Source organism: Phalacrocorax aristotelis, chromosome 2, assembly GCF_949628215.1.
Source record: "Phalacrocorax aristotelis chromosome 2, bGulAri2.1, whole genome shotgun sequence".
Taxonomy (NCBI): Eukaryota; Metazoa; Chordata; class Aves; order Suliformes; family Phalacrocoracidae; genus Phalacrocorax; species Phalacrocorax aristotelis.
Window position 1 is genome coordinate 110,970,512 of NC_134277.1, and position 24,040 is coordinate 110,994,551.

At 39.0% G+C, this 24,040-nt stretch overlaps 1 protein-coding gene across 9 annotated transcripts in view; it reads left to right on the plus strand.

The window, feature by feature from the left end:
- The window catches only part of PIEZO2 (piezo type mechanosensitive ion channel component 2), a 311,173-nt gene that overhangs the window by 52,201 nt on the left and 234,932 nt on the right, over positions 1-24,040 (plus strand). For all 9 annotated transcript variants that reach the window (XR_012659159.1, XM_075084668.1, XM_075084662.1 and 6 more), the window contains exon 2: positions 3,825-3,920. Coding sequence is in view for 8 of the 9 variants with exons in the window: in XM_075084668.1 (XP_074940769.1) it covers positions 3,825-3,920 (96 nt within the window). In the remaining variant the exon portion in view is untranslated. The remainder of the gene's footprint in view (positions 1-3,824; positions 3,921-24,040) is intronic.

Genomic DNA, 24,040 nt, shown 5'->3' on the forward strand with positions numbered 1-24,040 from the left:
TCTCTTTAAAGGTAGTATTTTTTAGCATGCTATGCATTAAACCAGAATATTTCAAGTAATCACTTATGAATGGAGAAGTCAATCTTATATATTGTAAAGTGCTCTTTTCTTGCCATCCAAGGGAAGGTGCCCTAAAGTACTTCAGTTGATTATAAAAAGGTTAAGTTTGCTTCTAATATACTAATATGCTGTATGCCAGTAGCTCTAGTTTTGATGTCTTTTCACAACTGTATATTAATGCTATCATTGGATTCTGAACAGTAGCAGAATTTCAGAGGTGAAAATAGCATTTCTGGAGTCTTGTTACTAGAGGCTGTTAGGAAACATAGAAATGTGGTTTAAAAAAAGAGAAGAAAGTGTATATGGACTTTGTGTTTATGGTATATTTACCTATTTAAGCTTTTTGTTCAGTGTTCGTTTTAGGCAAGCACATACATCTGAAACTAAGAAACTGAAGGGTTTCCTGGATACTAGTAAAATTAACACTTTCAGCTTAGGAAGTATTTCTTTTTACCAAATGTCTTCAGAATATTTTTGTATTTCTGTAGGACTCTTTATATGAAAAAAATAGATACGGGTAGTTTTGTATGGAGAAGTAATCTCTGTTTAATAGTCCAGTTTTTTTGTAGCTGTGGAGAAAAAAAGCTTTTGAGAACACAGTCTTCTCAGGTCTAGAAATAGAAAGCAGTAAATTTTGTGGTAAATATAGTTCAAGAATAATTCTTCTGAAATTAATTTTGCTAATCGATTAGGCAATTCTGGGAAGAGGTAACAAACCTAAAATGCTAAAATTATATTAATTTTGATACAGAACTGATAGTGCAAACTGACCAATGTAACCCAAATATCCAGAAATTTCTATACCACCTGGTTTGCCAAGAAATTGCTTTGTGTAGGTGCTTTCTCTGTTGATGGAATTCCATTGACCTCAAATGGGACTTTCCAGTGTGATGGACATCTGTGTACAGCTGCGTCTGCAACAGGAGTAATTTATGAATGCCTCAGGGAGTGCAGAGGATGGGTTCATTTGCTTTGTTGGATCATCCTTTGTTGTTGTATCAGGGACAAACTGAAGCTGATTTTACGCCCAGCAAGTTGTTCTAGATAGTTTTGAGTATCAGAACTTAAGAATATATATACTTGACAAATAATGTTGCAGTGCAGTGTAAATATGTAAATACAGTGCACCTGCTGTTTTTGAATCCTTTATCTTGCTAAAATACATTGTCTTGGCTCTGCTCTGATACGTTAGCTTGCTAAGGCACTAGTCTTCAGCGAAATGTAGTAGATGAATGGCAATAAAGAAGCACGATATGGAAATAGTGAATGGACTGAACTTAAAAATGTGGCAGTTAAGTTTTGGGGTTTTTAATTTATTAATTCTGAGAAATGTATTGCTGGTGCTCTTGCAACTGCTTAAACAAATGTAGGTTTTCCTGGCAATGTTGAGCCAAGGTTACTAGTTTGCTGGAGGACACTTCAATACAAATAGAGGTTCTAAATATTTGACATGGACTTGTTAGCCAAGGCATTTATTAACATATGGGTAATAAAGCACACAGTTGCTGTTTTCTATCTTTGTACTGAGAAAACTGAGTGCTAGCTGGTCTGTAAGAAGCATAGCAAGCTCAATCTTGAAGAAAGAAAATGTGTATAATATTGCACTGCAACCAAGTAAGCTGTTTAGCACTATTAAAAGCTGATTGATGCAATCCCTGTAATAACTGGATAATAGTATTATTCTGCTGCAGGAATGACTTGAGAATGTTGATCCTTTCCCTTGAATACCAGTGGAAGAGCCTTCAGGCCTTAGATCAGCCTTGAACCACTATCGTACCTTTTTCTATGAATGCCAAAGAACTTCTTTCCGCCCCAAATTAAACTTGCAACAAGGTTCATTTATGGATTTATCCTGATCTCAGGAGTGTCCTCTTATGCCATTCATTCCAAGAATGCCACTAATGGCCATAGCACATCCTATGCTCCTCTGCAGAGCTCCCTGAGAGCAGGAGCGTAATAGTGGGGGTGACTCTTGTCAAGTACATTCGCTTTAAAGCTCTGATAATTCCGTACAGAATTCCCAGTGGGATAGGCCCTATTTACTTTATCTTGCAGTTTTTCTTAGTTACAAGTGTAGGTGCAAGTCTTTGGGTGGCCTTTAAAGGCTGTAGCTATAAAGGGAGCATAAATAGTAAGTGACAAGAGCAATGTGAATTTAAATTCATTCAGGCAAATGAGAAGCTGCTCTTAACCATTCTGGATTTCACTTTGAAAAACCCTCTGTCGAGCTTTGGATTTTGTAGTCCTTGACAGATTTTTTTTTTTTTGCTTTTTTGAAGGCTGGTGGCAGAATCATGTCAGTTTAGAAGTAGAGCCTAGATGCTTCTTGTCCTTCCTTCTTGCCAGACTTAACTTACCCATAAAGTTCACACATTTCTTGGCTAAGCTGCAGACGTGAAGTGTAAATCCAGAGTCTTTTTGTCAGGGCTATTAAAGAAACTAAATTGCTTGTTCAAAACATTGGTTAGTTTGGAAAACAAAAATTGTAGCAATTGTATGGATTTGTTTGTTAATCGAGAGACTTCTCAGTTTTGTATTTGTAACTAAAATGGGCAGGTGTGATGAGGATGAGGACCAATTAATGCTTAAGCTGTTAACTCATTTCCAGTATAGTCTCCATGAGTTTTCAAGAAGTGGTGACTGGAAAAACTTGTCTTCTTTTGGAATATACGTTTCTGTCAGGACTAAGCCTGTATCTGTCCTCCAAAACCAAGTTGTTTTGGATATAGCTGAGAAGAGTTAATGGATACTATTTATGTTCCATGAGTAAGTAAATGTAGAGGTTAATTTGTCTCCTGAATCCTCTGCAGTTGGCGTATCTCATGGGAATGGTTGAATGTGGTAGGTGTTATAATATTTCAACATCTGCTGCACAATGGAATGACAGATTACTTTGTCGTTTTTTATTGTTTTTATCCTTTCTGTATGGAATTCCTCGTACTCCTCTTTCAGCAGAGAATATGCATAACATTCTTTGAAAATGTGTGCCTTGGTTGTAGCAATATTGCTGCTTGTTGTAATGGCCCACTGACCTGTACACTTTCAGGAAAATAGATTTACACTAAATTTTTAAAATAGAAATGGAAAGTTAGCAAAGTGGTTCCGTTCTTTAGTAAAACTTGTATAAGACCAGTGAAGCCCTACTTCTATGAAACTACTTCTGTGAAGTAGTTCACAATCTTTTCGCTAGAACAACTTTGTAAGAGTAAACAAATGGGTGATAGTAAAATTCAGAGACCTCTGTAATGATTTAAAGACATTGCTATTTTAAGGATAACTGGTGATTTTAAGCATGCTGTAACTTGGAATCTGCATATACATCATAATTTTTCTTCATTATTTACTGATAATCCTTAGTTGTAATATAATCAACTTGTATGTAGCTTCTTAAAGAGGGCCTGTAAATATTGATTTATGCATCCCTATATATTTTTGTGGGGAGTGGTTTAATGAGTTTACGAGGAAAGTAAAAAGTTTAGAAACAAATAACTTGTACATCATTCTGGACAAAGTCTTTGTATCTTGGATGCATCTTTTGTGCTAAACTTAAAATATGTATTACTGTGAAAACACTTCAGAAGTGTATTTAATTTTATTATTTATTTTTTGCATAAACTTGAATACTTGTGTAGAAATGGTTTAAGTAAGTGGTGAAAAGTTAGTAAGGTAAATGGTAAACTCAAATGGGAAGTGCCTTGTGCTATTGTATTTGATTATCCCAGGATGATTAACCAATACGTTATTTTTCTTCTCTCTCATTGCAGCCTGTGCTTTCCGATACAATGGGCTCTCCTTTGTCTACCTCATCTACCTCCTGCTCATTCCTCTGTTTTCAGAACCCACAAAAACAACGATGCAAGGTAAGATGTTCATTGCTTCATTCTTCAGAATGAGTGGTGGACACAGTACATGAAAAAGCCCTTGTGTAGTAGAAGGCGAGGTCCTGAGCATTTCCCCTGCCAACTTGTAATATATACTGTAAAATCCCTGGTACTGTAGTTTCACTCTATGCTGGCTTTGGCGCTGAAGGACTTCCAACCATGATACTATTCTTGCCCCAAGGCGCAGCAGGGCTGTCTGATAGTGGTACTGGGGGATGCTTTTTACAGCATTATTTCACCTGGAATACTGACATGGTCTGGGTGAAAAAATGAGCTTTCAGATCCTCCCCCAAGCCATCCTATCATAGAATGTGGCCCAGGTCTGGATTTTGGGTATTAAATGTGGTCTCACATTTTTCATCCAACTGTGTTTTAGGCACCTATTTAAACATCACTGTCATCCTGATGTTATACAACTGTCTTAGTGAAAATATCTAAAAAGGCTTACTGGTAGAGTTGACAAATAATTATCTGCATCAGGCATGCAAGCATCTATGTATCACATACCAATCAAACTTTTACAATTTAAAATATGAAAACAGTTATGCAGACCTGTAAAGACAGAAACCATTTCAGAAGTATTACATTCTTGCTGTATGTAAGGGGTCTGTTGTCTGTGTAAAGGAGCGGCTTCTTGAAAGTCAACAGGAATGGCTGTGTAACAATATCAATACTTAAGGGTTTGTGATCTGTTAGTGGAATTTGCACTGAGGATGGAATCACATGTTATTATCTACTGGTGTGCTTTGTCACGTAGTAGTGTGTTGGATGAGATTGCTGACGACTGCATTTCAAAGCACTAACACTGCTTGAATCATTCTTGTTCCTTCTTACCTGCATCTCCTTCAGACCAGTATAAAAAGTAATATCACACAATGCTAAAGTCAAATTGACTCATCTCTCATCTTTTCTGATGGAACTAACATGGAAAGTATCCTTTAGAAAGTAAGCTTTGAAAGCACCCTCAGTAAGTTTGAGGTGACACCAAGCTAGGCAGAATTGTTGATCTGCTTGAGGGTGGGAAGGCTCTGCAGAGCGACCTGTACAGGCTGGATCGTTGGGCTGAGGCCAATTGTATGAAGTTTAACAAGGCCAAGTGCTGGGACCTGCACTTGGGTCACAACAACCCCATGCAATGCTACAGGCTTGAGGAAGAGTGGCTGGAGAGCTGCCCGGTGGAGAAGGACCTGGGGGTGTTGGTTGACAGCCGGCTGAACACGAGCCAGCAGTGTGCCCAGGCGGCCAAGAAGGCCAACAGCATCCTGGCTTGTATCAGGAATAGTGTGGCCAGCAGGAGCAGGGAGGTGATTGTGCCCCTGTACTGGGCACTGGTGAGGCCACACCTCAAATACTGTGTTCAGTTTTGGGCCCCTCAGTACAAGGAGGACATTGAGGTGCTGGAGCATGTCCAAAGACGGGCAACGAAGCTGGTGAAGGGTCTGGAGAGCAAGTCTTATGAGGAGCGGCTGAGGGAGCTGGGGTCGTTTAGTCTGGAGAAGAGAAGGCTGAGGGGAGACCTTATCGCTCCCTACAACTACCTGAAAGGAGGTTGTAGCGAGGTGAGTGTTGGTCTCTTCTCCCAAGTTACAAGTGAAACGATGAGAGGAAATGGCCTCAAGTTGCACCAGGGGAGGTTTAGATTGGATAGTAGGACAAATGTCTTCATCAAAAAGGCTATCAAGCATTGGAACAGGCTGCCCAGAGAGGTGGTGGAGTCCCCATCCCTGGAGGTGTTCAAAAAATGTGTAGGCGTGGCACTTCAGGACATAGTTCAGGAGGCATGGGAGTGTTGTGTTGATGGGTGGACTTGATGATCCTAGAGGTCTTTTCCAATCTTAATGATTCTATGATGATTCACTACTTTGTTTTTATTTTAGCTAGTATAGACACCGATCCTTTTTTTTTTTTTTAAATCTTTGAAGGACTTACCAAAATTATATCCTGCCACAGTGCGTTTCAGAGGCTAGGTTCATTAAAAAGAGAATATACATTGAATTAATTCATTTTGCATTCTTTTTTGGTTTTACTTTATAATTATTTGGTGTGATTATAGTAGTATCAGTTGACAGAGATACCAATGGTACTACACAGTCTTGATTTGAAGTGCAAAGGATTGCACGAGGGCAGTATTATTACTAAATGTTATTCATAAATGGGATATGGTTTATAAATAGATCAAAGTCAGATTTCCAAAATTTGCTTAGAGTGGGATAGATTTTAATTATGTCATATTTGCAGTCTTTGTGAATTGCAGTTGATGTATCTTTGCAGAGCTGTGAAACAAGGCAAGGAATCAGGTGAGAATTAGGGTGCTTTTAAAATCTGGTCTGTTAGCTGTAGAGTTCAAATCTCTCACCCCTTGGTGAAGAAGCCATCTTCACTAGGTATTACAGTACAGAAGTGGAAAGCGTCTGATTAGCATTTGTATTTCATGCCTTGATTCCTGCATTTATATCATGTCTCTCCATGCTCTTCTACTTCCCCACACCGTTTTTCACCCAGTTTCTACCAGTCGATCTAAGAAACTAAAACATTGTCTTTTGGCAGGGACCCATACCAATTGGGTGGGCTTGGTTTATGTTGACTGTAAGTATCCAGCAGAGCCAGCAAAAACAGGGCTGAAAAATAAAGTAAGCATAAAAGGTAGGAAATCCCACTCTAGGTAAGGCTATCAGTCATTTTTACAGGGGAAAACTACCAGGACAGTGTGAGAATGGAACATCAAGTAAATGCCCAGCTGTGAGTTAAAGTTTCTATTAAAAGTGCTGAGAAGTTGAGAGAGAATCAGTTATTGGGGAATTTGGGTGCAGCTTCCCAGATAATATGCAATTACTGTGTTGGTTTTATGTGTTTTGCTGTCTCTTCTGTGCCAGGAGAAGTGATTGACAGGATTAACAGAGACATTTTTTAGATGCCAAGAGTGACAGTGGAGAGACATCCTCATTCTCTCCTATTACAGTGTAAAAAAGTCTATTTGATTAAAACTAATTCCTGGGTGATTTGATAGACACTAAAGCATCTAGTTTGCATCACTGACAGCAATCTTTCTTCAGAGGAAAATGCTTTTTTAGGGCTTTGGATAGTTTCCCCATATTGTGTGTCATACTGCATTACACTTTGGAATTTCATATTATGATATGTTAATGAGATTTGATTCATTATATAAATCCAGTGTTTCTGAGTGTAACCATTTTGGTCCGATATCCCTGTCACCTTTTTAAATTGTGTGCGTATGTGTGTAGGCGTATCTTTCTAGAAAGTGGCTATATACTTGTCTTTTAGGAGCATTTATGTGCAGCCGAAAATGTATTTGGTTAACTCTTATTCAGCTCTGTCTGTTATTTATAATCCTGAAATCAGTGATTACAAAGCTGATTAAACAGCAGAATGTATTACTCTGCATGAAACAAGTATGAAAAAACTTCTATTGTAAATAACATTTCTTGTTTACAGGAGTAATTTAAAACTTCACTAGACCAATTTTTCAAGGGTTGCTGATGGGAACTGCTTTTGGAGGATACCTCTGCATGCGTTGTAAAGCCGTGTGATTTCTGCAGTGAATTTCTTCATTAATTATCTCTCAAATCAGCAACTGATTGGTTACCCAGTTCTCTGGAGATGACAAATAGGCAGTAACTTGTGCAACAGCCTAGTTTTTAACATCTTGGATTTGAGATTGATATTAGTGATCTTTTTTCTTTGTGTCTAAAGTCTACTATAATTATGTCCTTCTCCTTAACAAAGGCTTGTGCATGCTTTTGTGACAGAAATAATAAAGCATGTCTATATGCATTTGCCCTGTCTTGAGCCAATAGCTCATTTGGCAGTACTAAATAACTGTTTTATGTGGCTTTTTTTTTCTGTAACAGGTGAGTTTGCATTTACTTAGTTTTGTTTACTTTCCTTTATTTCATTTCATAATTTCTGATTAATAAGACTCTGTAGCCAGTCAACATGTAAATAAAAAAAAAAGGTGGTGGTGGTGGTGGAAATCAGTTAATTTCACATGTAGACTGGATTTTGCTGACTCTGCTTATGCTAATGGCGAAAAGAATGGGATTGCTTCTGAGTTAAGATACTGCTCAGCATGACAAAACTTATATCTCTTCTGTATTGAAATAATTAATTTGGCATAGCAGTCAGATCAGTAAAAATGAGGTTTTAAAAATGCATAGATCGATAAATTGATGAACAGTAGCCAAATCATAATCATTGTTAATTGAACTTTGAGTATTGCTGAAACCATGGTAAAGAAACGGAACAGTGGAGTTTGTTTTGCAGATATGAAAGGGCTTGTGTTTTGGAATAGTCTGCATGGAACTGCAAGATGCAGAAGGGTTGCAGTGACAAATTTGGATCACCAAATATAGCTGAAGAGGTTTTGGGGAGTATCGATCCAAATGAATATGGCAAAATTTTTTATACAAACATTATTTTGATTTCCCTATATGAACAATGCTCCTATGTGTATGCATCAGTTCTATAATGCATCTGTATTATCAGTCTTTTTATGCTCAGCTGCACTAGTTTTCTGGAATTTCACACTGTCTAACTTCAGACAATCTGACTTCAGAATCTAATGTAAATGTTGAAGTTATGATTTGGGTTATACATTTGGTGAAGAGAAATGGGCTCCTTACGATGGTGCTCTGAGTTGGCCATTTGAACCTCCAGTGAGTCCAAAAATCTTAAATTAAATGCTTAATTTTATACCTGATCCACATTGCATGGTATTAAGACTTCCGAACAAAATAAGGAGCTTGAGTGAATATTGTCATGTGATACTCATGAAACAGAAAACAGATTGTTAAACTCTTAGTTGTAAATTCTTGCACTGAATTCTTCATATTGAGTGGTTTGTAGTAAAAAGACCCCTACTTTCTGTATTACTGGATATTCTGCTCTGAAAGAGCTTCAGTTTTTAGCTTTTCAAGATTTTCTGAACATTGCTTGCAAATGAACTGCTGCCCAAAGTATATATGCAGAAATAGCTTGAAAATAACGTTTAAAAGCCCCAAACAAAACCAAACCACTGATTTCAAGCTATATGTTAAAAAAAAGAAAAAAAGGTTTTAAGAGGACTAATAAGGGAGAGGAATTTTGTTAAACCATGTCCTACTGGTGGCAAGTGTCATACATGACCATCCACAAAGAAGAAAGATTGGAGGAATATAACTTTCTAATGTATTAACTAATAGATACATTGGAGTAGTCTTTCATGTCTGCTCCTATGGAATGGTGAAGTTTGCAACTTTACATGTCTTTCTCTGTATCAAAAACTTCAAAAAGATCCTTAAACTTTTTGGTCTTTTCCTTTTAAGCCAGTTCTAATAATTTTCACAGCATCATTATTAATAGGATTTGATGGAAAACACAGATATTGTAGCTGATTTGAATGCATTCAAGCGTTCTTGTTTTCTTAAATTATATGCATAAAAAAAGAGTTTGTAGGTTGCAAAAACAGACTCTGATTTTGAAAATAATTGGTTGCATGGTTTCTGTTGTCTACTTTGAACAGAAATTCAACCAAACGTGCATCTTAAGGCTTACAAGTTTGTTACTGCTTCAGTCTAGGAGATGTTTTTAGTTCAAGCATTTGGAGTTCATGACTGGTTTTAGTTTGATCTTGTAACATCACCTACTATTAGTATATTATTTTTTGGGCATTGTAGTTGGACGACTCTAAATATGCGATAACAACCCACCTGGTTTCACCATCTGAAAGTGCAGACAAAATAGAGGTACCCATTTTGTGCATCTGAGGTGTATGACTGAAATCCTGTTCACTCCTGCAAGGGGTAAAAGCTATACCCATTTACTGGATTTTGCAATACTATTGACTGCAAAAGTGTGCTGCACTTCTGTTCTTCAAAACAGTTTTCTGTTGTGTCTGCCAGAAAGGACATTGACAGGCCAAAGACCTAGTCACGTTCTAATCATGTTATAAATTAAAATGTATGCATTGGGTACATTGGGAAGGGATACGTTTTAAAACACGTTTAAAACATAAAACATATTTCAATTAAAAATCTTCATGTGGTGGTACAACGTGAGTTTTGACCTTTTCCTCTTTAGATTCACTATATGTTTGTATGCTTTTGAGAAGGGTTTTGTCCACATTTTACCTGTGTAACCACAAAGATGATTTGTTCCATTTTTTAAAAATGATTTATTACCTGTTAACCTGAATTGCTCAATAGAAAGTACTCTGAGCAATAATAGAGATGGTGATTGAAGGGAGTTGGAGAACTCTCTAATATATCTTTGGAACTACTGAGTTTCTTTGTACAAACACAAAACATTAGTATGGAGATTCATTTATAACTCAGAAAATGCTTTTCAGCAATAGAACATGGGATTTCTACTGGACTGGGCATGTGTTTTCCTATGGAGGCATGCCAGCTGCTACATAAACATTCTTTGGCTCAAAAAATGGCATCTCTGCTAGGTTTGTCCACTTCCAACATAAGTATTCTCTTGGGACAGAACAATGGAGCATGTTATTTACAATCAGCGGTCCCAGTCCTGAAGTACTTGTTCATGGAAGTTTTAGCAATGGATGAATGAAAATGAAGCAATACCTTTACATTAACCAACCTCAGAAATCCTCTTGCATCTTACAAGCCGGAAGACATTTCTGTTAATGATACTGTGTGCTTTCTCACTATTTATTAGCAAAACAATTTCTTAAGAAATGAATTAAAAATTTCTCCAACGAAGTGTAAGTGTACTCACAGGCGGCATTGCACTGACAGCGTTGGGTACAGAAATCTTGTATCCGTCTTATGTTGTTGTGTATGTTGAATAATACTTGTGCCTCTCTCGCTGCCTTGTAACGCTGTTCCCAGTTGGGATCTTCTGCTCTGAGAAGGTAGGCTCCAGTTCCTGGGTTGTTTTACTTTTTGGCTTCTGCAGAAGAGATTGTAAGCAGGGACTCCCATTACCTGGTTGATTAGATGATGTGTCACCCATTTTCATTATCGTTCATTATATGAGCACTGGCAATGTTTTTGCACCTGGGTATGTCAGAAACTCAGCAGCATGTTGATTGAAGTCTTGCAAACAAAGCAAAGCCAACAGAGTTGGGGCAATGAATGCAGAAGCCAGGAGGATAGGATAACTAGAAATTCATGTTAACTTGCAATTAAATAATTGATTTGGGCTTTTTTGTGTGTGGTTATCAATGACCATGGGTCTTTGGAAAGATTCAAATTAAAAGAGGGGTAGTGCTTTTGGTACAGAGGGCAAGAATTCTTCAGAGGCCTTCGCAATATGTGCTTGCAGTTAGACTGGTGTGATTTTTGGGGGATGGCGGTGGAAATACTAAATTAAATGCAAAAGAAGCCATTTTAAAGCAGTTGACACTATCGCAAGTTTAAATTCAGCAAACTGCTTTCATTATAAAATGGAGCACACTTATAGCTGCATTAGTTTTTGTCTAATTTGATTTATTTTAAAGCCATATTTCTCCTTAGGTATGGAATAACTTTTGTTTTATGGAAAAAAAAATCAGTTTAGGTTGATCTGGAAGTGAGTTCTTCCTTTATTTTAATGTTTCTAGTTGATCCCAAGCCTATCCCTTGCCCTGGTGATAGTCAGCTTCAGACTGCATGTGTCATTGATTAATTAACATTGCTTAATTTAACTCCAACAGTGAATAAAGACATAGAGCCAAAAAAAAGCTTCCTTTTCACCCCAAGGTATAGGTAAATGCAAATTTATTTAATGGAGAAGTAATTCAGAGGCACAGATAAGATCTCTCAGAATTTTTTTCTTGCCAATAACTCTGAAAGCCTTCTTTTTTTTTAAATTCATTAAGCTACATGCAGCACCTACATAATATCAATTTTACTTTATACAGCTTGTGAAGGTTTTGTGTTCTTTGTTGAAGCAATTGAAAATTAGTCCATTTTCTTCCTTTCGAGGAAGTATGTGCAAAATAAAACTTTTATTGTTATAATTGGAAGGTGAAAGGGCAGAAATGGGAATCTTATCTAGAAAAAATATTGTAAATTAAGGGATTTTGCTATAAGCTAGCTGTCCTCCCAGCTAACACTACTAAAGCCTAAGGAGAAATTTCTGCCATGAGTTAGAGCAAGACAAGGGCAGAAAGTGTACTTTAGACCCAGCTGTGAAGTTGAGCACTGGTAAGAGGGCAGTCCTGAACACGTACACTTGCTCAAGTTCAGGATCTGATGTAGGCTTACTGTGGATATGAAAGGATTTTAAACTCAGGATGACCTTGTGGCGTGTTTTTAAATTGAATTAAATAATGAAATTGTTAAAGTGAATTTTACAAAATTGTATGAAAATAACAGCATCTTAGACTGTATGATATGACTGAGTATCTGTCATGTAGTCCTGCATACTACTACCTAATACTGCTCAGTCAGCCCACAGATTTTGATGGAAAGGGGGTGGTGCTAAGTATGCCAGAAAAGCCAAACTTTAAGAATTTTTTCTCTTCTTTTTGCCCTGAAGCATGAATTTCTTTAAGCTGTTCTTTATTTTTTTTTTAGCATGTTGCGTATGTAAATGATTGAAAAGCCTCACAGTTCTTTCCACGTTGGTTTTGACCAGCACGAGTGTATAAATTTTGGTTTTTTGTTCATTGATATAATTTGATGTGCATTATTTGTGTATATCTCAGCTAGGGTCCATGTGTTTGCAATACAACTCTGAATGCAGAGGAGTCTTTGTGGCAAAGGCTTGTAATGGAAGTTGGTGTTGGTTGTAAATATTATAGCTTATTTTTTGGGGGCAATGTATTGGAAGCAGGCTCTGGTTTTAGACATTGACAGAGGAGGCAGTTTGCTTGAGTGCCCTTCTGCTGTCCCCTGTAGCTGTGACAGGGCTTCCGAGAGCCAGGCTGGCTGCTTAGGAGTATGGTGGCGTGAGATGCAATACGCACCTCCCTGCTGCTGCTCAGCCTCCGCAGCACAGCAGCAAGCATGAGTGTCTGTCCCAGCGATGTCCCTTTCTCATGCCCTGTCCTCCCCATAGCAGGAATTAACCAGCAAGCTTGGGGTAGCAAAATTTCATTGTGCCAATTCTGCTGAGATATCCTGATTGAGCTCTGTCAAAATCTATATGATAGAGAGATAAAATGGAAAGAAAAATTATTAAAGTGGTATAGTTTCTTAACTCTGTAAATCAGTAAGCAGGCTATAGAGAAAAAGGAGGGATATTGTTGAATCTATATCTATAGTAGAATCATTTCGAAGTCAAAATTACATTGCAGGAGGAAGGTAAAAAGTTGATAAGATCTGGCTGGATTCAGGTAATAAGAAGAAAATCAACATGGAGTTGTTATGGGATACTATAAACTAGAGGATGAATGATCCTAATAACCATACAGCCAAATCTTTCCCTAATGCAGACAAATTCTCAAAGAATTATTGACTTGTAAAGAACCAGTGTTACTTTAAAATTGGGTTTGGAGTGGGTAAGGACATCAGAGAGAGCTGGCCATCACTATTCTTATGATCCAAAGTTAACAAAAAACAGTCTTTAAGGTTTTCTTAACCTTAAGTGCAAAATAAGTTTAGGGAAACTAGATAGTGACTGAAGAGCTCAAGCATTTGAATGGGGTGACATCTTGTTAAAAATGCAGCAACCTTTCTTGAACTCCCATCTTAAGCACTGGTGGCTTTTAGGGGAGAACTCTAGACCTAACTTGCTGACCAACCGCTCCCACAAAGAAAATTAAGAATAAACAGAGTTTGCAAGGAATGAGCAAACGGGGAATAATCTGTAAAGAAACCATTTTAGAGGTCAAGAAGTGTTTAGATGAAGTAGAATTTGCCAGAAGTCAAGCTGAGTAAAACTCTGCAAAGGAAACTGAAACAAGGGATAAAAATGTATTTAGCCATATGAATATAAAACAATAAAAAGCATGGCTGGTAATACAGTAGGGATGAAGTAGGAATTAAATGTTGTCTGAGTATGGGCAAAACTTTAAACAGGGCTGTGCTTCAGTTTTCAGTAAAGGAGTACTGTTAAACACAGGGATAAAGGCAAAAGTGCCTGGTGGGAAGGAGGTTCGGAAAAAGGAAAACTACTGTATGCGAGGGAGAAGTAAGACCCAAGGACTTCAAATACTTAAGTTTTAAAGGCTGAATAATCTCCATCCTGAAAGTGAGTGTGATATCCTAGATTGAAGAATGAAAATATTAGCTCAAATGCTGAAAAAAAGGGAAATGATTTTGCAAATGAACTCCTGTGAACTTGTATTTTCCAAATTTTGGAATATATTTGGAAGAGAAGAATAAATACATGTCTTGAAGCAACTGGAAAAGAAAGATGAAATGAAAATGGCTTTTCTAAAACTAGGTTGTGCTAGGCAACTGAGATAATGTTTTGATAATTCAGAATCATTTCAATGATCAATTCAGCAAACCATCAGTTCAGAATTCAGACTAAGTACTGAGAAGGACTGCGTGGTGACTGAAGCAAAGAAAGATGTTAATGTACAAGAGTGAGAAAGAAATAGCACATCTCATATCTTAAAATAACTTTTTCTACTTTTTGAGTCTGCACAGGGAAATTGTTGCTTTGGATTTGGATCAGGGGATATTTGAGGAGGAGAAATGCTTTTTTGGTTAAATGAGGATGCTGGCACACCATCTAGAGTCTGTGTGTACATGGTGGGCCGTAGATTAGGAGTTTCGTAGGTACCAGCTTCTAATAAAAACAGCATGAAGACACATCTCATTTTAAAGCCGAATATGATGCTTTTATGAGCCAGAATTTACCCTTTGGTCACCTGTGATGGTGGGAAGTAGAACTGGTGACCCAGCTGATGCCTCTAAACCCGTGTTACCCAAATCAGTTGCTCGGTGTCTCCAGCAAACCTGTGTATAAATGGTAAAAGATCATTAGCAGAGGTTTCCTGTCCATGTGTCGAGTGGTTTGGGGAGGGTTAGTGGATTATGTTACATTAGGCACAATTAACAGTTACAGGCTTGAAACTTCCTGGTGATTAGGTTATGGTGATGGACAATGTTGGAAGACAATGTTGAAGCATTACTGTGGTCATCAGTACTGTGTTCAAGAGTTCAAAAGTCAGAAGATCTGTAAGTTTGTTTATGCTAGAGGAAGGGTTGTCTTAGAGGATTAGGTTTAGGTTTGGAAACTAAAAGGGTAGGAAGAATATAAAACACATTTTGGGCCTCCCTATTCTCACGTCTAATACCACTGTATATTGGACAACCATGTTTTATTTTGCTGTCATAAAGGAAGAGGAGAAAAACCAGTAAACTATTAGGTATGTGTTTTTATTATTATGACCAACCTGCAGGTAAGAGGAATTCCAATAAAAGCACTGTGCAGTTTTTTAAAGGCAGTGCAGCTGTTCCCATTTACTCTGCTGCTGTTGCCTTGTTTGAAGGCAGTCACGCTACAGTAAGATATGCCTTGAATCCACCGCACAGTACTTCAGTCAACTAGATGATGTCTGAAGAAGCATTAAGAAGCGAGCCCTGGACTGAATTAGCCAGCAAGGTGGGTGGTGGCATTAGCATCACTTCTTGTTGCAGTGCCTTGGCACCAGCTTTTTGCTATGAATTACTCTCTGGTAATACCAGAAACTTGTCCACTGAGATAAAATAATTTCTTTAAAATTCATACATAATTTATTTTTCTTCTGTGTTTTCCCTTCTCATCCTACCTCATTTTATTTCAAATAAGTTGTGATCAGCAAAAGAGGGACGTACTGCATCCCTCAAATTGAGTGCTAAGCATGGATATTTTTTTTTTTCATTCTGTATTTCTTCCTCACACATGGAAGAGAGTGAACATATTTTGACAGGAGAGTATTATGACAGAAAATAATACTGGCTCTAAAGCATAGTAATGGGTAGATGTCAAGACCTCTTTTATCAGGCTTAAGAGCTGAGCCTGACTTCTTGTGGATGATCCTGAATCTGTAATAGGTCTGAATCCCCAGGAACGGGAAAGCCTCAGGTAGAGATCTAGATTGGTGTCGCTTCCTTGTAGATGAACACTGTACTTTCATGTCAATGATCCTCAAAGACAATCTCCACTGTAAGAGTACTGTGCCCTTGTGTCGTGGGTTGACCCTGGCTGGATGCCAGGTGCCCACCAAAGCCACTCTGTCACTACCCTCCTCAGCTGGGCAGGGGAGAGAAAATAGAACAAAAGGCTCATGGGTTGAGATAAGGACAGGGAGAGATCACTCACCAACTACCATCATGAGCAAAACTAGACTAAAATTGGGAAAATATTAATTTAATTTATTGCCAATGAAATCGGAGTAGGATAATGAGAAAATAAAATCAAATCTTAAAACCCCCTTCCCCCCACCCCTCCCTTCTTCTCAGACTTAACTTTATTTCCAGTTTCTCTGCCTCCTTCCCAGTGGCACAGGGGGATGGGGAGTGGGGGTTGTGGTCAGTTCGTCACACGTCTCTGCTGTTCCTTCCTCCCCGGGGGAGGACTCCTCACACTCTTCCTGTGCTCCAGTGGGGTCCCTCCCACAGGGTGCAGTCCTTCAGGAACAGACTGCTCCAGCGTGGGTCCCCCACGGGGCCACAGGTCCTGCCAGGAGCCTGCTCCAGTGAGGGCTTCCCACAGGGTCACAGCCTCCTTTGGGCCCACATCCACCTGCTCCTGCATGGGGTTCTCCATGGTCTGCAAGTGGATATCTGCTCCACTGTTTACCTCTGTGGGCTGCAGGGGGACAGCCTGCCTCACCAGGGTCTTCACCACAGGCTGCAGGGGAATCTCTGCTCTGGTGCCTGGGGCACCTCCTCCTCCTCCTTTAGTGACCTTGGTGTCTGCGGCGTTGTTCCTCTCACATATTCTCACTCTTCTCTCCAGCTGCAACTGCACAGCTTCCTTCTCGCTTCTTAAATCTGTTTCCCCAGAGGCGCTACTGCTGTCACTGATGGGCTCGGCCTTGGTCAGCGGTGGGTGTGTCTTGGAGCCGGCTGCCATGGGCTCTATAAGGCATGGGGGAAGATTCTGGCAGCTTCTCACAGAAGCGACCTCTGTAGCCCCCCCCCACTACCAAAACCTTGCCACACAAACCAGTACACCTTTTTCTTCTCTTCTCTTGAAGTGGTCTCCCTTCATTTCTCCTTGTTAGTTGTGTGTTTTAACATGTTTTATTCTTGATCACCTAGTGCAGTGATTTGTGCTCCCACTGCTTTGTTCCTTTCATAAGCACAGAACTACCCTTGAATTATACCTTGGCGCTAAGTGGATGAACAAGAAGCCTGGAGGGCACGACGCATAGACGCTATTTATGATCCACCTTTTTACAAAGCTTTGGAGAGTAAAAGGAGAATTAGGTAGCAAATTCTTGGCTGTTTATAGGTTGTACTTCTGATTGTTCTGAGAAATCATTTAGTACTGCAGTGATATAGACCCTGGCATCTTCAACTGTATCTAGTCAAATATCTATGTAGGTTGTATAGATCTAGTACCCCACTCAGCCTGAGGACCTGTCTGGCCTTTATGGGCAAAGAGTGGGTGCTGGATTTGCCTGAAAAGAGGAATACAGAGCTGGTCTTGGTTCTTAGTGTCTCACTCCTCTAGGCCACCTTATCATCTACGCAGCTTCTGACCTGAAGGTGCTTCTTTTAATTTCTTTGGTTTCTGCAGTACTAACTGCAGGTCACTATCAGAGGCGCAGTTGACAAGGAAGGTTTTTAAATCACTGGGAACACGTAGGTGGAAGAGGAATGTCCCCTCCTCCTGCTATCACCATTGTCTGAAACGTAGGCAAGCTGCCTGGAGTTGAAATCACAGGGACTGAGTTTACAGCAAGAAAACTTCTCGTTTTCAAGCACTTACAAAGCTTGCATCAAATTATTAATGACAATGCTTTTTGTCACTACTGTTTATATTCCAGTGGCAGTTAATGTGAGTTGGACATGTTAGTAAAATAAATAGCATTCAGCAGGCTGCTCAGGGCCGGGGGTGTGTAAGCATGTGTGTGTGGAATGGGAGGCAGTAACGAGGTGCTGATTCATTTGTCTTTACATGCCAAGAGGAGCACCTGACTCTGTCATTAAGCAAGAGGTTGTCCATCAAATATTTATCATGCGGGCATTCCAAAAGGCTTTTAAGGGCCCACATGAACACCACTGATCAGGAGAAGGACAGAAGTGTTTTGAGTGTTTTCTTTTTTCTTTCTAATGATGCATGTGTGAGGCCTTATACTGCTATTTCAGTTGTAGCTCATTGACAATATGTTGAAAGTGAGACACCAGGCGTGCTTCAAACTGAGTGGGCTTTTTTTGTCAACACGTAAGAATAAATTGTGCCCTCATAGAAAGAACCCCCTTTTCAGTGCAAGGATGTTTGGCTGGTCAGATTTTGCTTGCTGCTTTGATTTCTGCTACTTCCATGGATCTGGTTTATCGCATCTGTCTTAACAACTAAAGAAATGTTTTCTGGGAAATAAATAGTTCCATGACAATGATGTATTGTAGTGAGCAGCTGTTTCACTGTAATGGGAACCTTAATTGAAAGGATTATTGCAGCAAAATGTTTCCTAGTTGTTTGTGTTGGATGATGTGGCTGAGAAGAATACAATATAGTAGCAAATTCTAAACAAGAATGATATCTGTTTTGCTTTCTGCTAGATCTTCAGGGTAGCTAAGCCTGAAGATCAGTTCACTCCCCTGGGACCAAATCTGCTGATGGTACTTAGGGAGAACTCCCACTAGCAGTGGGAAATTTACTTCTGTAAGCAGCGCAGGAAGTGCTCTGTAATATATTAAGAAACCAAGTAAGCCCATAAGAAGCCAAACAAAAGGCATTTAAAAGCATTCCCATTACTTATGGAGAGAAGGAGGCAGAAAATTAATATGCACATGCTCCATAATTAACATTTAAACTCTGGTCTTAATGTGATTTAGAGGGAGCTGTGAAGTCTTGAAAATGAAGCTGTTGGTGCAGATGCAGATCTAGGTTAGGTGTGCAGTTTCTCATTACTCAAATGTTTCTGTTCTGCCTCTGGATGAAGTGGGGAACTTCAAAATGCGTATATCCTCCCCCACCTCCCACCCCACCCCTGCAAGCAGATTTGTTAACATCCTGTTCTAATTCAGAGCAGATACCTTTATCTGGTTCTCCAGTGTCCTAAGTCCACTTGGCTAACAGCACCTTTTTGCTAGCCCTCCCCTCTTCTCCAAATCCCTCTCCCTAAATATTTGATTATTCTTGCAAAATGGAGCTGCTCCAGTACCCGATGCTCTCATAGCATCTGAGTAGTCACTGCACTTGTTCGAGGAAGTATGAGAATTTCAAGATGCTGAAGGTTTGCTTGTCTTGAGTTATAAGAGTGTCATGTGAATCGTGTGAAATAGTAGCAGCACATATGTAGATATGTAGTCTCTTCCCAATCCACTTTCCCATACCCTAATTTTGGTTTGAAGAAATTAAGAAACATTTTCATTTAGGTGCAAAACACCAACTTGAATGTTCTTGTGCTTTTTTAGAGAACATGCATACCCACAAAGCTGCTGCTTTTATTCTCTCTCCCCCCCCCCCCCCCCCCCCTTGTTTAGCATGACTCAGTTTGGTACTGATTGTTATTGTAAGGAAAACCAAAGTGATACATTTAGTGGTTTTCTTATTTAAATAATATTTTAAATAATTGTAACAGGGCTCAGTAGATCTTTAGAAATTCTCGCTTCTTCAGACCTTTTCAAGATAATCTTGTTTCACTTAACTTGGTCAAAGAAATAAGTTAAATGTCCTCTTCTGAGAGATCTCAGTGAATAAGAGCTTTTTGCAGAATAAAAACCAGAAAGGCAGGGAATTAGGTTTTCGTCACAGTTGTGCTGGATTATGTTCTATAAATTTGCATCAGGTTAGGTAAGTTTGTGTAAAACCTTTTCAGAACTGAGAGAAATTTTTTCAAGATTCTATTGTGAATTTCATTACATTTTTGAAAAAAATTCATGGTGGAAAGCAGGAAGGGGGATAACACTTCCAGATTTCATTGTGTTAAGTTGGGGGGAAAAAGCTTGAAAATTAATGGAGGCAAGGAAAATCATAGGATTTTATGGTCAAAATAACATTGTATCTTTCTTTGTACTAAAGATACACTTTGTACTAGAAGATACTTGTGAGGGTGCCAGAGCAGTGGCACAGGCTGCCCAGGGAGGTTGTGGAGTCTCCTTCCCTGGAGACATTCAAAACCTACCTGGACGCGGTCCTGTGCCCCCTGCTCTGGGTGTGCCTGCTCAAGCAGGGGGGTTGGATGAGATGATCTCCAGAGGGCCCTTCCTACCCCTACCATTCTGTGATTCTGTGAAAAGTCGTTAGGACCATTTTAATAATGAATAATTAAGGGAAAAAAAGGAATTCTGTACTATTCTGACATGATGTGGTGCTGTACAAGAATCCAAAGGAATTTACTCTGATTTTTCCCCCCTTTTTTATTGAGAGAGCTGTAAAAGAAGACACAGCAAAAAATAATGGTGCAATTCAAGTCACACACATAATGGTCACATGTAAATGAAATTGTAATATAAACAGTAGGTACAACACAAAATCCTTCAATTTTTACTTCATTCTAAGAACGCTCCTTTGAAAGAACATGAAAGGGTCTGCAAGGAAACACAAGAGAAGTTTAACTTACCTTTTAAATCCTTTCTTTGTTCATTCATAAAATTCTGCGGCAAAGCTGCTGAGGTCATTGCCTTCCCCTGTCTCACACAGGGCTCTAACAAATTCTGAGCCTGTTCTTTAATTGATCTTTCTGGGTGCTCTGTGATTAAATTCTGGGAAATTACTAAACTATGAGTCACGTCATAAAAACCAATTAGTGGTTGGTTGATAGTTTGTCTCCCAGCTGAAGCCTCCAAGTTTTTGTTAGTACCACATCAATATGTAGTTTATTGCTGGCAAATGGCTCGAGTTTATTTTGTAGAAGAATGTTGTGCAAGGTCACAAAGTTTACGTTGGATGCTGCTAACGCAGAAACAGTTTTGTTTGAATGGGGCGTACTGTCTCTTTTGGGTTCAATTGACTGGTCCTAATGCATATTGAAGTGTTGGGATGAGTGGGGAAAATCAGGTTTTGAAAAGAAACCTTATTTTTAAAAATCATCTGCTATTGAGGTTTGGTTTGTTTGTTGATTTTTTTTTTTTTTTTAGTTATTATCATTTTTTTTAAGCTATATATACACACACAGCTTTTTCTTTCAGCAGTAGCTTTTTGGGAAGCTCAGAAGCTTTGTATAGAAATTACTTCTGCAAGGTGGCACTGTTGTGTCTTCTCCCTAGCTGCTATCGTGAGCAGTGTGTAGTTGAAGGATTTCAGGGCAGTTCCTTTTTCATCCTCCTCTTCCTGAGGACAAAGGACAGGAAGTAAACTTCAGTGCTCCTTTGGGGTCACTGCATTCTGGCACGCAGCAGGGGGAACTCCAAGCTGGGGAAGGAGGACTCTTATCCCGGACGGATCTGTGCACTGCTTTGGCTTTTAGGATAAAGATACTGTGATCCAATAGGTCTGAGTATAGCCTGGCTTTGATAACGTAGGTGGTATACAAGTATAAGTTCTCTAGTGGGGTGACCTTGCTGTGTTAAGTGTGTACCTTTCAACAGAGAAATTGGGCTGAAGAGGTTTACAATGTGAAACACTTCTGAAGTAAAGAGCGAGCAAATAAAAGTGATAATGAACATTTTGGGGGTCATGTTGAAGTGGTGGTTTGTTTTCTTTTTTTTACCCAGAAAGTTGGTGTTATGCTTGTATTGACATAATTATTAGTAGCATATCATTAAGCACAGTACCTTTCCTTTCCAAACTGAAAGCATAAAAAGGGCAAGTGGAACATTTTAAGATATTCCTTTGGGGAAAAATAGCATAGAGTCTAATTGTTTTTGCAATAAAATTGGAGAATCCTCGGTTTATGGGCAGTGCTGTAAAACCCAGCATGTTCTGACTGAATTGGTCCATTACGGTTACTAGAGCAAGTTCAGTTCACAAACATGATAGGCTGGGATGACAGAGAGGTATGTAAATACAAAGCTGAGCATACGCCCCTTAACGCCTCTCATTATGCAAGTTTATAACACAACAAAATCTTCTTAGAAGTACTTTGGTTTGGAATAGATGTGCTAAATGTTATTTTTCACGTTAGCCATGAGAAAGTTATGTGGCTGTCTTTGCATTTAGTTTAGATTTTTTTGCTTTCTGTTTACAGCTAGCAGTCTGCTTCAGTATAATCAGAGAGAAAGTGATAAACAGAAGCTTTCAGAAGTAAGAAGTTTAAGTCCACAATAGAGTATTTGCTTTTAAGCGGAAACCAGAGTTTATTAACTTTTTTTTTTTCACATACAGATACTGGTATCTGAAAAAATTGTGAGTTGCATGCAGATGCTGGCAAGCAGAAAATTCACCTTTCGTTCAGTTTTCTTAGATCTTGGCTATTGCCTTTTATAATTTTAAGTCTTGCAAGATGTAGTATTATGCTACCAGAGTACTGAATTAATATGGACTGAGCCGCACTGAAGTGCGAAGGTATGTTAAGCAGTTAAATGGTTAGCTTGGCTCCTGAAGCCATTCCGGCGCTGGGGAAAATGCACTGTGGGCCACTCTGTTACAGGCTCTGCTGCTGCAACTTTTACTGCTCCTCACCAAAATTAAGCTTATATGTCCTTACGCTGTGCTTTCGTCTGCAGTACAGACACTCTCCAAAACAGAGAGGGGTTGCAATTTGCCACACATTGCATGGGAGCCAAAGGAAAAACCACACACTGCAAAGCTGGGAGAGCAGAGGATCTCTCCATCCATTGTCTTAGCTGTGAATCCCCACTCAATTACTTTGTACTTGTAGAAATGTTCTCATTATGATATGATCCCCACCTCCTCATCTTAAGCAGGCCTTAATAGGGTTTTGTTTTGCTGTGGCTTTCATATGCTCTTATCCAAAAGACATTGTATATATTAGACCAATTTAGAGAGTATAGTGCATCCGTCACCACCACCATAACAACTGTACTTGCACTTAGCCCTATGTTTTTGTCTGGGTTTGTCATCTATATTTTAGATTGGAAAAAAACTCTAAGCTGTTATAGTTCAGTATTATTTATAATAGAGTTATTACAAAAATGTGTAAGGTGCTGTGTGGACTCATAGGCCAATATACTTTCTGCCACAGACAGTTTACTAACTAGAAATTGATGCGATGGTAAAATTTATCGCTTAGAAGGGATGCTTTTTGTTGCTTAGATGATTTCAACCGGATAGTTATAATGATGTGAGTTTGTGCTTTTAGGTTGTTTGCATCAAGGCACAAGACACATTTATTGGCACACCTGCATGATGCCGTACATCAGTAGTGCTTTAATATAACCAGAAGTGGTCGTCAAGTACACATATTCCTGTAACTTCGGTTTCCATGTCCCTTGTATAGATATAGAAAACAATAGGCATATTATTACATATGGGTTTTGTGTAAATAAAGTTTGCAGAAACTAGTTGTTCTGTTGCATTAGGAAAACATGAGCAGCCCCCCAACAATTAAGATCTACATGAGGAAGAACTTTGCTGCCCACTTGGAGAACGCTGCTTGCTCTCTGACAAAGGCTGTCCTTGTCGTGACTGCGCAGCAGGACTGCAGATGAGCTAATTTAGCATGGCCAGGGTATGGAGGAGTCTGATTTCAGATGGTCCTTCTGAGGTGAAGCCACTAAGACAGCATTTCATTGTGTGCAGGTGCTTTGCTGAACAAACTATCAATCTTTGCCCAAAAGGAAGATTGCATAGGTTTGAGGTTGTCCTACCGGGAGAACTTCATTTATCATGTTTGTGTGGGGTTCTTTTCCTAATAAACTAATTCCTGAGACCAATCCACATTCTTTTTCTTTCCAAATTCTTCAAGATACATGGATTTTCCCTAAAGTCATCCCAGTCTGAAAAGGTCTTCCACTTAAAATCACAAATGTGCAGCCATATGTAAGAGAAGAGAATACAGAAAGTATGTTGAATTTCCCTTGCAGGGGCTGTTTTTGTTCCTTGGGTTGTGTGGCTTTCAATTTTTTTTCAGTGGATCTTCTAATTGGGAGGTTTGTGTTGGTCAGTTTTAGTCTCTTATTCTAGGTAAAAAATATAATAGA